This window comes from Ambystoma mexicanum, chromosome 2q (genome assembly GCF_040938575.1).
Source record: "Ambystoma mexicanum isolate Mex_15411 chromosome 2q, UKY_AmexF1_1, whole genome shotgun sequence".
Taxonomy (NCBI): Eukaryota; Metazoa; Chordata; class Amphibia; order Caudata; family Ambystomatidae; genus Ambystoma; species Ambystoma mexicanum.
The window spans coordinates 938,808,779-938,822,705 of record NC_090924.1 but is presented as its reverse complement, the minus strand read 5'-3'; the positions used below and the strand labels follow the sequence as shown (position 1 = coordinate 938,822,705).

The following is a 13,927-nucleotide window of genomic DNA, read 5'->3' as shown; positions in this document are numbered from 1 at the left end:
GCCTCAGAAAAGTAGGAACTGTCGGGGCACGGAAGCCAGCTTTAGAGACCGGCAGACTCTGGGCTAGGCAGATGCAGGCTGCACGCGCCCCGGGCCAACCATCTCCTTGCTTTCACTTTTTATCTTGTTTCCTCCCTCCTCTCCAACTTCATTCTCTGTTCCTCCCTGTTCTCCCACTCCACTTTGCATATCCACATCCTTCAACCCCTTTTCGTTCACCTGTACCTCTAACTCACTGTGGGCTCCCCCTCATGTTCCTCCAGATAATGATCTCCTTTTACCAACTCCACCTCCTCCTGTAACTTCAGCACTCTGCACCTCCACACAGTTCACCACTCCTCTGCCCCAGCTTCTCAACCCACTTTCCACTGCTTGCATGGTTTTAAACAAGTGGGTTCCCACCCCTACGTCCGGGTCTCCCATAATGGTCTGCGGCTGGGGTCTGTTTCTTCCGCAGGACTGGTGGGCACTTGATGGGGTTGTCTCTTCAGCTATACATCATTTAATGCTTCAGACTGTGATTGCCGACTAGGCCATCATGAACTAGTCCACCACCTTTGGTCAGTTCGGAAGGTACATGCCATGTGGGTTGCTGGCATCGGGCACTGTGGGTGGAGCTGGTGCCTCTTGTGTTCACTCTGCTTATGTGCCTTCTTGCCCGCGTAGTAATAGTCATGTTTGTGTGAAGCTCGTTGGTAGGCGTTTCTCTAAAGCAAGTAGGGTGATCACTAGTTCTGGATATTGTATTTGAACCCATTCAGCATTATTTGTCAGGGTCTGACACTGAGGGTCCTGCTTTAAAGGACACACAGACCTTTTCATATTGATTAAGTCTGGCTCTTCTCCGGCACCATTGTATGTGGCGCTGACAATGTGATGACCCTTTGCCAGCCAATTATGATTAAGGTGGGACCAGGGGATACCTACTCCCCATACTGCCCTCAAACCTCACAATACAGAGCAGGGGGTGGAGTCGGATCCCTGAGTCACACAGCACGTTAGAATGTGGTCCAATGGTGCACCATGAAGGTAGTTGTATCAGCAACTGTATTGCATTCAAGGGGCAGTGTCACTGCCTGCATTTTCTGGGGTTCCATAGAACCTCAAAGGGATTAAGTCTTTAACTGCACATCCTTGACTGGAGATACCGAGGAAATCTATAAAGTCCTGTTGACCTTTCTGGCTCGCAACAACGCTTCCCCTTCTTTTTCACATGGGGGGGGTTTGTACAGGCATCCTCACCTGCCATGTTATTGTGTGAAAGAGGGACCTTTTCAAAGCGATGCAGTCTCTGAGCCCACCTTCCTGACTGGTGCACCTATAGTGTCCTGGCCCATTGGCAAAATGCCCCATCAATGAACCATTAAAATAGTCTTAAAATGAGTCTCCGACAGCAGTTTGCCTCCAGTAATGTATTTATTGTATTGCTGAATGCACTGATCCAGTCCATGTTTTCATTTGGTTGTCCCTCATGCAAATAACCCCTGACTAGTATTGCAAGTGCTCTAGCACACATTGTGTAAATTGATCATTGATTTCATGATGCACTGCTCAGTTCAAATGTACTAGGACAAGATTTCTCCTTATGTTTTATTAAATGAGTTATCACTAAACCAATACTACTGTATACAAAACATAATGTAGAGGTAATGAACGCAGGGTCAACAAAAGAACATTCGAAAGTAGTTGGTAATGATTTTCTGCACAACATAATCTATTTTGTGTACTATCAATGTATTGTCCTGCAAGAAAACATTATTAAAAATGCTCTCCCCCTTTTTGTTTTTTACCCCGTGAAGGCTAGAGCTGGGCGTACCACAATTGTGATTGCCCACCGCCTCTCTACAGTCAGGACGGCTGATGTTATTGCTGGATTTCATAATGGCGTTGTTGTTGAACAGGGATCGCATAATGACCTTATGAACAGGAGAGGCGTTTACTATGCTCTTGTGATGCAACAGGTAATTCAGTTTGATTCATTTTGTGCATTACTAAAGGCTTTGCATAATTCTGTATTTTGTATTTGTTATTCATGTAGTGCGTTACGCCAAGGCGCTTTACAAAACCAATTGTCAGTGCAAATGAAGGAAAATAGTGTTACAAAAGACGAGAATTAAAAACTATAATGATATACAATAGAATTAAGATTGAAGTAAGAACGTTTTCAGGGCAGCTCGGAACGTGGAATGGAATGGGAGTGGTGGAGCATTCCACTGAAGCGGAGCCAGTAGAGAAAAAGAGCGGTACTGTGAAGATGCACACGGAGGGCGGGGTACAGTTAGAAGAAAGTGAGATTAAGATCTAAGAGCCTGAGGGGGAACATAAAAATGCAAGAGATGCAAGATAATAGGAGCAAGTCCATAAAGGGCCTTGAACACAATATGAAGGAAACTGAATTTCAGTTGAGAATGAAAAGATAACCAACGGAGAGAAGCCAGAGAGGTAGACATGTTGTCGTGAACAGATGAAGAATACAGGAGGCGAATAGAGGAATTAAAGACAGACTTTAGAGGAGCTAGGCAAGGGATGGGGAGACCAAAGAGAAGTACAGAACAGTAGAATAGGTGTGACAATATCAAGGAGGAAATGAAAAGCTTAGTGGCACTAAAAGTTATTCTAACTTTCTGAATGTTGAACAGATGGAAACAACAGGAATGGGATGTAGAAGAGATGTGATAAGGAAAAGGGAGATTAGTGTCAAGATGAAGGCCGAGATTGCGTGTCATAAGAGATGGGCAGATGGGCGGGAGAAAATAAGATGAAGGGAGGAGGAACTGGGAGAGGATTGTATTAGCTGGGAAAAGAACCTCAGTTTTTGAATGATTGGAGATAGTGATCAGACTTCCAGGTTTTGATAGCAGAGATGTGCATTGTTCTGTAGAAACCAATAATAATGTGCTATAATAATTTAGTTTTCCATTGAATTTGGGCAGTAAAAGTACTCCCTGCATACATTCTTCCCTGCATCTCTTTTGCTGTAGATGTTATGTTATCGTGATTTATACCACGCACTGCTGCCATCTTCATGGTCTCCAGGCGCTCTGGTGGATCTGAAAAGGAATGGGGGTTGTGAGGGCTTACTTAGTTGGTGGGATTGAAAAGGAAAAGCACAAGAGAGCTTTGATATTCTGCTGGTAGTGCCACTTTGGAAAAAAAGTCACTGTGCTGGTTTGTTTTTAGTTGGTGACATAACACAACTATGAAGAAGTACATATTGGGCTCAGCAGAGAATGTATATCGAAATCCTAGCACCAAGATAAAGCGGTCCTATGTGAAACTTGTACTGCCACCCTTTGCAAAAGTGTCATCTTACACAAACACTGATTGGGGTGCTGGTTCCTGGATAAATGCCAGCAGAGGGAGCCTTTTCTCAAGGTAACCACCACAATACTCTTGGTGTCCAAATTGGAAACTACTATGGAGGCGCTTATGTTTGGTAATCACGGAATGTATGCCAGGCTGACCCTGGCCCACTCTGCTTCAGCAGCATAAGGAATGCATACAACTGCAAGTAGGTTCTCTGAGATGTAATGGTTTATGTTAATTGCATGCAAGGCCTCTTACTCAGTGATTCTGTTTACATGGTGGGTTCTATAAAAGATCCTCTTCCATTAAAATCTTATAGATTGTGGGAAGGCTATTATCAAGGAATAGTGATATTTTAACAAGTTATGGCTCAAGGTGAACCAAAGGGCCAAATATTGGGAAATGACTGATCCTCCCAAGTGATAATTACCCCTCCTGCGGTGCATACAACTATTAGCACATTGTTGTAATAGTAATATGGATTTTGGAGTTAAGGTGTTTGTTATGGAGAATTTTCATTTCTGTGCCAATTCCCTTCAACCTTAGAGACCCCCAGCTCTTTTACTGGACTTAGGACTTTTTCAATGTTCACCCTTGAGTGAGTGAGACCTTTTTCTCACTCTCTCATGTGTTTTTACCTGATTTGGATATTGTGTTTTCACTGTTTTTGGGGTCTGACAAACTCCATAGGCATCTGCTTTTTGGATGGTGACACACATCACCTTCAGTGAAGTGTCACAGAGAAATCTCTTTAGATATCTCATACGTTTTGAATACCTTTTCTTGTGTGAACTACAGTTCCCAAGAATAGTAAAGTGAAATTGACTTTACTTACCCTTTTCTCTTTGTAGGTCCAGCACACACCATCTTATGTGGAGTGCTGGGGGGTTACCTAGTAGCCCCTTATCCTACATTCTCATGTAACATTTGTATGTTACACTCACTTCTTTAAATGGCTGTTCGCAGTGGTTTAATGTTCCCTTGCATTGTGCTTTTCTATAGCAGGCTGAACCCTCAGCTGCAGTACATCACCCATTGGTGACCATTTTGTCAAAATGGCCGCACTTTTCTTTTTTCACCATTTTCTGTTTGTGAGGTCCTTCTTGGGTTTTACTCAGTGCGTTGAGACATGTCTGAGCCCTTTGTTTATCTTGCCTTTGGTGGCCTTCAGCCCTGAAGCCCGCCCCTGGCTCCAGTGTGTCTGGAAGGACAGGATGTGAGAGTGGGTCCCGAAACTGCCTTGTCCTCTGTCTCTAGGAATGTCTGAATGCAACTAGTCCTGATTGGCCAGCTGTCCTTCTAGGACAGCCACCCTGCTGTGTAATTGACCACCTAGGCTGTGCATGAATGGGAGAAACCTGCTTAAAGGCAAGGGTTTTGAGACTGCAGGCAGAATCGCCACTGGGAGAAACACCTGACGAAGAAACCATGAACGAAGCTTGCTGCAACCTCCTGGACCTTTTGATTACCCAGTGAAGCCCTGCTGCTGTGCTGAACTCCTTTTCCACCACCACAGAGCAGCTCCAGATGGACCGACGTCTCCCCTTGGGTTAGTGGGACCAACTAACTCTAAGACGAACTCCACTTGACCACCATCCCTGACTTGCTGTGCCTCTCTGTTGCTTTGGAAGCCCAATGCCAGGGTCGAGTGTCCATAGTAGAGTGCAACATCTGCCGCGGAACAAATCCGGCGAGAAGCTCCAGGAGACTCCTAAGGACTAATCCAGAAGCAGGACCTTCAGATACAGAGTCCCCTCACCAGAGTGCAGGACCGAGGGAGCAAAGAGTCCAACCGGTGTCGGAGATCTGCAACGGTGCTGTTTGCTAAGCGCTGCTGAAGTGAAAAGAGCCTATAGCTGCCGACAACCTCCTGCCTCTGCAGGAGCCCTCCAGACGTCCTCCCTCGTGTCCCCACGACTGAGGCTCAGGAACAAAGGTCTGCACTGCTGTAGCAAGACAGAATCCAGCTGAACCTCTCTTCTTCAAACCAGAGGTACTGTTTAGGCTTGGGGTACTTACCTTATTGCCTTTAGCCGTGCACTACTCATTTGGGAATTGCATTAGCTTATATTTTCAAGTTGATTTGAACTCTCTTCTCACAGGCTTAACAGCTTGTGACCCCACAAGCGATGTTTCTAAAAACTCTCTAGCTTTGTGCAAGACTTTGATATAAGAAGTACATCAGACCATATACTGTGTCCCAAATGACTTTGGCTGTCCTGACTCCCTGGAGACTCTTCTAGTCCATTGACTTTGTTACTATTTGTCCCTCATAGGTGGTAGCTTGTTGTATACTGTTGCTGCTGGGAAAGGCTTATCTAGATTTAATTGGAATATTTAGTTGTCCTCACATTTACTGAGAAACTGTCTAACCTTTTTCCTTCCCTAACCTTTCCTTTCTGCAACCTCAGAATCTGCAAAGTTTCCTACTGTGATATATACATGCAATTACTGTCCTTGTGATTGAAGTCATCTCAGGGTGTAGGAATTGTGTAAGAAGCATGGACAAAGTTTATCCACTAACTTGTTTTGATTCTGAAAAGTAATTTTAAAGTATTTTTACATTGTTACAGTGAATTGTCTTTTTAAAGAACGCTTATTTAAAAATTGATGTTAAATAAATAATTATTTATAACTGAAACCTTGAGTGTAAGTGTTACTTGGCTTCATGTATTTACAGAGTTCATGTGTACAGCTCTACAGCTCACATTTACCCCTCTTACGATAGGTCTGGCTGCTCAGTCACACTACCAACTTGTGTAGTACAGACCTATACAACAATTACAAACCTTATACCTTATACTTACACCCCCGTTCCAAGGGCTGGCATGGGCGGTAATAGCCTGGCATCCCAAGTTAACTGCCCGAGTGAAGGGAAACCGCCTACCTCCCATCCCTCTCACGTTCAGCCCTTGGAATGGGGACTTAACGCCATTGGCACCATGGGTTACGCTCGCACGTCCTGTTTAATGACTGAAAATAATGGCCACCATAGAAAGGGAAGTGGCGCGCCATACGGAGCCCCTGTTCCCTTTCCATAGTGGCCGGAGAAGCTGTGACACACTGGTAATTGGGGTTGGGCAGGTGTTTTGGAAATGGTAAAAAAAAGGGGATGGAGGGTGGGGGGAGACATGATAGCCGAGGGAACCAGCAGTCAAGCAGCCTGGAACGTGGGATGAGATTGTATGTTTCAGCCCACGTTTCTAGCACCTGTTACCCCGTGCAGGGTGTTAACTACAGGTAAAGGAAAAAGGCTAGAACTTCTTCACTTGTATGAAAGCGTTGATGCAGAAGATTCCCACAAGCGATGTCAAGGTCATTTACCTGGACTCAGCACTAAACTTAACTAGACAGATTAATGTCACTGCATCTGTAGCAGCATACATCTCCAAACGTATCAATGCTTGCAGACCTTTCCTGACAAGACAGCTGCATTACACTTGCCAGAGCTCTCGTCCTATCCAGGCTAGATTATTACAATGCCCTGTATGCAGGCTCAAGCAACCATAACATCAAAGAACTTCAGGTGATTCAAAATAATGCGTTAAGAGCAGCTCTTAACATCCCAAAAAATAAATGCATCTCCACAGCCATACTGAATGACCACTAGCTTCCGGTTCACAAATGGATCATGTTAAAAACCCTCTCTCCTTGACACACAAATGTCTGTCCAACACAGCCCCTAAGTACCTGTCCAATACATTTACTAAACCCCAATCTAGTAGACCCACCGGCTGCGCCCATTCACACCTACTCACCATACCCAGATTCAAACGGCAGAAAGCAGGGGGTCGTAGCTTCCCAGTGGTAGCAGCCAAACACTGGAACACCCTCCCATTACCATTATGATCAGAAGCCCCCTTTTGGGCCTTCCGGAAAAGCTTCAAAACATGGCTTTTCACACAAGATTTGCAAAAGTAGCTTCTTTTCACAGCCTACCTCAAATAACTACTATGACCAGAACTGTTAATCGTATGTATTCAGAATCATCCACCCAGATGCCTCCTGGATTAGGTGCACTATACACATGACTAAACAAATAAATAAATGTGTGCATCATTTTTGGGAATACGTTGGTCTTATCTGGGTGCAAGAGGGTTGTTCTCATATAAATGTGCATCCCATATTCAAACATCTATAGGGCTAGGTATACATTTTTTTAAAACATTCTATCATGACATGCTTGCAACTACTACACAACAGGGGGAGGCACAGTGCCACATATGTACAGGATCACAGCACCCGAGAAATGTGCAGGTTATCTTTGTGAATTCCTTTTCATGTCCGGGTCTACCGATCCAGTACATGAACATGTTTAATCCTGGGCTGTATTTGGTGGTGATATTTTTTTTTTGGTTGGTGGTAAATTACGAGGCAGCATTTTGCATCTTATAACTTATGTGTATGTATTTGCTAGGTTTGGCTTAAATAACCCATCTGTTAGGCAATCGAGCACTGTACAACCACGGGAGACAGTTATATGGTACGTTAATAAGAATGAAAGTTGAAGGATAGACCATTAAAGGTTCTGGAGAGAGGAGATAGAGGGATACAGATTAGTGAGGGAAAGGTGGGGCCTTTCCAGGCTCCTACTGAAGCTCGTGTCAGCATCACACAATCTGACTTTGCTAACTGAACTGGGTCCTTGTGTCTACCTCAGTGACTCCCTACTATTCCTTCTCAAGCTATCTATTTCACTGCTCTTGTTTGCACAGCTTTATTGTAGATGTTGTTAACATTACTTACTGGCATGCCTCTAAACACAGCATCACTTGGTCACAGATGGTAGAGGAGCTACAAAGATTACTTTGCATACCAAGCCGCTGGCCCAGCATGTTGCAGCCAGACTTTTTCTAGCAGTCTTTCTTTTTCCTTCTTTCAATCTCGAAGAAGGAAAGAAAAAAATGAAGGAGATGCAATGCAGGAAGAGACAGTCGAAGGTAGCTAGAAAGGTTTAAAAAGATTGGTTCGAAGAAAGGAGAGGAATCGAAGAAGGAAAGGTTGGCACTAAGCCTGCGGTGCAGGTACTATGCACACATTTAGAAAGGGCACTGTTAGTGCAGAAATTAAGATTTTGATTGCATTATGCAAGTACCATTTAAAAAAATAAAACATGGTTCAAAATAAGCACAGCCTAAATTTCTGTGCAGGTATAACCTGCATGATAAGGAATGGTGCTAATCCATACAGTATGTGCTAATTGGCACTCCTGGCAGAGCAGTCTGTTCTGGAATCTAGTGAGCGTTTATCAGGTGACCGATTCCCTGTAATTCTAGCCCAATTACTCCACTAGTAGCTTTGAGAACTTTTCTTGCAATGTCATATTTATTCACATTTTTAAAAAAGAGGGTGTCACACAGATTAATGAAAAAGCATTGAGGTATTGTATTGTGTATGGCTATATTAAAATGCTTCTAACATTTGATGAGGCAACAGAAACATCTCTAATATTGCTGGATTTTAAGTAGCAAAGATTTACATTCTAAATGTGATCGTATGTAAGCCTAAAAATTGAGTGGTTCCTATTTCAGAATTGTATGTTTTTTTTTCTTCCCTAGAGTAAAGACCATTGATGCCTAATGTGCCTAGATTAGGTACATTAGGTTAAAGGAATACGAGTTCAGAGTTTGAATCCTACCCCGCTGCCTTTATTTCCTCCTCACCTCATGCATGCATTATTTTCTCCCATCTGCTCTAGAGCCATAAACAAGAAAATGAGTATGAAGACACTGAGAATGAATATGAGTACACAGATGATGATGTGGATGAGGACATTAATGAGCTCTATGAGGCGATGCCAGACATTTCCGACACAGCAGAAAAAGCTGCAATAAGAAGCGGGAGCGTGCGGAGGAGATCAAGCCGGCGATTAAGTAGGAAGAAATCCTCCACAAGAAGGAGCATTAAGAAAGCTAAGAAAGAAGAAGAGGAAGCGGTATGTTTACTCATTATAGTCGATGTGTTTTGTGAGTACCACGTCAAGTGTCTAGTTCATGTTAGGGCAGAAACTTCAGCAAGCGGGTAATGCAGCTGCTGTGATGCTGAAATACGCCTTGCTCTTTAAGAAGAGCCCTTCATTTCTCCTCACACTACACTCCCCTCCCCTGACGTTCAGCATTGCATTCATATGGAGGTTCTGGACTCCAAAACTCAGTATGACCTCGAGACTCAGTACTTCTGGACTCACTTCCTTATGGAAATGATATGACATTGGGCCACTTAGGACTATATTATACAAGAATTGGCAGGAGAGCATGATCGGTTTCATCCCAGGGGTCCAAAACTCCTAATTTCTAGATAATATTGCTTCTCATTTCATTTTGAAGCAATGGTGCATGTAGTTTTCTGTGTAGTTGATGGCAAGCAATACACTTCTACCTGTTTGCAATCTCTTCCCATTGCACACAATTTGGCGGTGATGAGTGTTGGTGTCTGCCAGCATAAAGTCCCCACCAGGAAGGCTCCTTGAATAGCTTAGAATGTCCAACCAGCGCTCCAACCAGCGCCGGAGGGTATTTCTACCATGATATGGACCATTTCACTGTCTCTCCTTTCTGGTTTTGAGAAATTATGTAGGACTTCCTTTACCGTTTTGCTTTTCTTTCAATTCATTTTAGTTTGTTATTTATGTCTTATTGTTTCTGTTGCTTCCATCCTTAGCCATTCATGGTACAGTTTCATGGCTTTGCCAGACAACATGGATGTGTCCTCTTTGTCACATAATAAACTAGGCTTGTAGGATATACTTCAATTGTAGTAAAGTTACTTTCCGTAAGAAAGTAGGGGGCACTTACTGGACCATCGATTCATCAGTCAGGTATGAACTCTTTCACAAAACACTCGCTCGTAGAATGCACTTAAGTTTCCATTCAGCAGAACATGCCCTGCCAAACTCGTTCACTAACATCCGTCCGATTAAACGATTGTCAGCTGCTGCCTTCACCTCAACCTTTATCCCGCTTACCCTCCCAACTTAGATGATACCATTGACTCTCAGCAATTCCCACCTATCCAACACCAACACCCTTGACATTCCTACCCCTTGTCATGAGGATCTGCTTCCGTCTCTAAGCATAACTCTTGATACGATTCCAAACCGCAGACCTGAAACAAAAATGCAGAGCTGCAGAATGCAAGTGGCAAACCTCAGTCTCATCCTCTGACATACTGGCCTGCCGCCTGCTCCAAAGGCAATACATACTATCCATGCCAAGAAAAGGGCCCACATTCAGGCACAGGTATCTGGAGCAGCCAACAACACAGCTGAACTTTTCAAAATCTGCAGAGAGCATGCAAACCATTCCGCAGTATCCTCCTCCCCTACTCCTTCTCAGGCCCTCTGCAGCGCACTCGCCACACACTTCACCAGCATAACTCAGGACATCCTAAACAGCCCTGTCACTCACTCTCCCAAGCCATCCCTCACACCACTGCCTCCCTTGGCCACTCACCCTCCTCTTCCCTCCTTCTCTTCCTTTGCCCTTGTCTCTCCGGAAGAAGTCACCTGAGTTGTCCACTCCATAAAGGTCTCTTCCAACAGGTTTCCCCTTGCTCATAAGTATCATGGACAGCATTTGCACTCTCACTCCTGCACTCGCGGATCCCTGTAACCACTCCTTTGCTACAGGTTCTTTTCCCTCCTCCATCAAGCACTCCCTTGCATGCCCCCTAGCGCCCCTTCTCCATCATCCCCTTCCTGGGGAAACTGCTGAAGTTGGCCCTGTCCCAACTTTACCCTCACACTGAAATAGTTGGCAGTATCCAAGACCATCAATCTGGATTCAGAGCATCCAGAGGCACAGAAATTACTCTTCTGAACATCCGTGAAGTACTGCTTGCATCCCTGGATTCCAACTCCCCTGCTGTCCTCATCCTCTTGATCTCTCTATTTTTGTATTGTAATTGTTTCTCATCCCTTTGTCCCCTCCCTGTTGCCCTTTGGGCACGTTGAATCAGTATTTACGTCTGTATAAGTGCTTAACAAGCAAACAATAAATAAATGGGATCATATTATATGCCCATCACTCTCCATGCATTGGTACTCAACATTACAACACCCCCTGTAATGCCAAGTAAGGCATAGGCACATTATTTGGCATGAAAATGCTGAGATTAAACTGATTGATTTTCTTGGTCTTATTTGAACGAGAAATGTGAGGTTTAAATTAGCTGTTTAATAACACACTATATTGGAACAGGAGCCATAAAGCTAAGAGTAGCATTCAAAACTCAAGATGTTTTTGCATTTCTACACAATGTTTTTCAAAACCCATATTTACTGTTTGTGTTTTTTATTTATTGCACAATAAAATACATGTTCATTTTAATGAAATATCTGTACATGCGAACCTCACTAACTGCTCTATATAGAATATTAGTCTTCTAGTGCTGGAAAGTCAACCTGATTTCAAGTTGTATGATAATTGATGGATAGGATTTGAACATTGCAGAATGTGCATTATGGAATTATTTGAGATGTTCCATTTGTATTTTTTCCCCTTATGTTACCAAAGGAACCTCTACCTACCGTGCCTTTCTCCAGACTTTTGGCTCTGAACAAACCTGAATGGTGTTTCATTATTCTTGGAGTGATCGCTTCTGCAATCTGTGGAGGCATATATCCCACATTTGCTGTCATATTCGGAAAAATGATTGGGGTATGTAGAAAATGCTACACCTGTGTGTTATTTTATTTTATTACAGCCTGTTTAATTTAAATGATCTGCCAGGACTGTCGAATAACATTTCATATCACAAAAGTGGCATTATAAACAAGAGTTTATGAAAAATCCGATACAAAGTAGAAGGTAGAAATGGAATTTTGGGACAATGTGTAACAAAACAAAGAATTTAGTTCAAAACCTTTTATTTTCATTTCGAAATCCGCTTTATTCGTCAGCAAATCAATACATACAAATACATCTGTTAAAAATAAAATACATTGATAATAATAAAAGCAGCTCTTAAAATAACCATGAAATAAGAATGAACATTAGAAACCGCAAAATCCCAACAAGGACATATAATTACACAGAATGATAGATAAAAAGCGCATGGGACCCAGCATGCATTGGTAACTAAGGAACCGATCTTCACCAACCAAACATGGTGCATACATTTAATGGAAAGTGGAAAACATTGAGATCTAGCGTTGCTCTACGCCATTGCATTGTGTGCATGAAAAATGTTTGCAGATTTACAGCACAGTATTGTATTTGGGTTTCAAGTCAAAAATAACAAATGCAGAATCGTTTCTTCACCAGTGTTACAGTCACGCAAATAACAGAATTTGACCCACTCCAATTACTCAGGAGCATCTGTACTTTCTTTGTACCCAACCTAAATTCCAAAAAAAGCCAAAGGGCAAACGATGGTGAAACTGTGTCGAGATAGGGTTATAACACAAGAGTTTGTTTATTCAACAAGTACGCCTGACCTGTGTTCAATTAGCGGCAACAACCCTCCAACCTTCTCCATCACAGGTCTTTAACAGCTTTAGATAAGTCGATCTTGCTTCCTCTGGTCACGGAGGACGGATCTTGCCATAGGCTGTGGAAATTCAGAGCCACAAAACATTTTTTGACATGGAATGTCCATGAAAGGAAACTCCCCCATCAGAATTAAGAACATGCATAATGCCTCCCTGAATTTCCCAATTCAGCAGTGCTCCCTATTCTCACGCAATACAATATTGGTCTAAATAGAGCTATGTCCGAAATCGAACAAATTCCACACACTATTTGAAGGGGGGTATTAGGTGTGTTCTTAGGAATCCTTAACAGCGACTTCAAAAACCTATTTTCGACCATTGCCATTTGTTGACTATTTAAATAGCCCCGAATGTCAGCATCGCATAGTGCTGCACGTAATGCCTGCAGATTGTAAATCTCAAGGACCGCAGTCCCTAATCTGCCTCCATGATTGGCTGCGTACTTGCGCACGCCCACACAATTCTTTTTTTTCTAGGGACACCCAAACATTTGTTATCTATGCTTCGCGAGAGCCATTTTCATAAAATCTGTTGCCTAAATAATCATAGTATGGAACTTGTTCAAGTTGGGACCCATCCATCTCCACAACCAAACTGTGTCCCTTAGTATATTCCTGTCTAAAAACCACTACCTTTGTTGTACTTCTGTTCAGCAGCACTGTATTTGGTTACATTTATGGGTAAAACAACGTGGGGTATACTTAAGTCCCATTGGGGTAGTAGCCAATAAAATGACGGTGTCTGCTAAAAGGAGCCCCGGAAACCTATCAATGTCCAGTCTCAGTGGGTTAAGACACTTCTCAATAAGTTCCTCAATGACCTCATTGAAATAAATGTTAGAGGAGCAGGACAAGTACAAAGCCCAGTCTCGCTCCTCTTTCAACCTTAAATTCTTCCATCACCTTGCCACCCAGACCCCACTGTACAGTCACCTTGTTGTCAGAATAAAAACTGACAGTAAAGGGGACATTCTGAACCTACTTTCTATTATTTAAGGGCCTGCCACAAATGACTACTGAGAACACTGTCGAAAGCGGACTTTATGTCTGCATAGACCACGTAAATAGTTTCCTTTTTTTAAGGCCAGTGGGCCTCGTTACGAGTATGGCGTAGCCATGGCGCTTTTAGCGG

At 43.2% G+C, this 13,927-nt stretch overlaps 1 protein-coding gene across 1 annotated transcript in view; it reads left to right on the top strand.

Annotated features, from left to right (window-relative positions):
• LOC138569863 (ATP-dependent translocase ABCB1-like) overlaps positions 1 to 13,927 on the top strand; it is a 217,194-nt gene that overhangs the window by 161,513 nt on the left and 41,754 nt on the right. Inside the window, exons 16-18 of the mRNA XM_069648247.1 lie at positions 1,800 to 1,961; positions 9,005 to 9,241; positions 11,820 to 11,963. Coding sequence (XP_069504348.1) covers positions 1,800 to 1,961; positions 9,005 to 9,241; positions 11,820 to 11,963 — 543 coding nt within the window. The remainder of the gene's footprint in view (positions 1 to 1,799; positions 1,962 to 9,004; positions 9,242 to 11,819; positions 11,964 to 13,927) is intronic.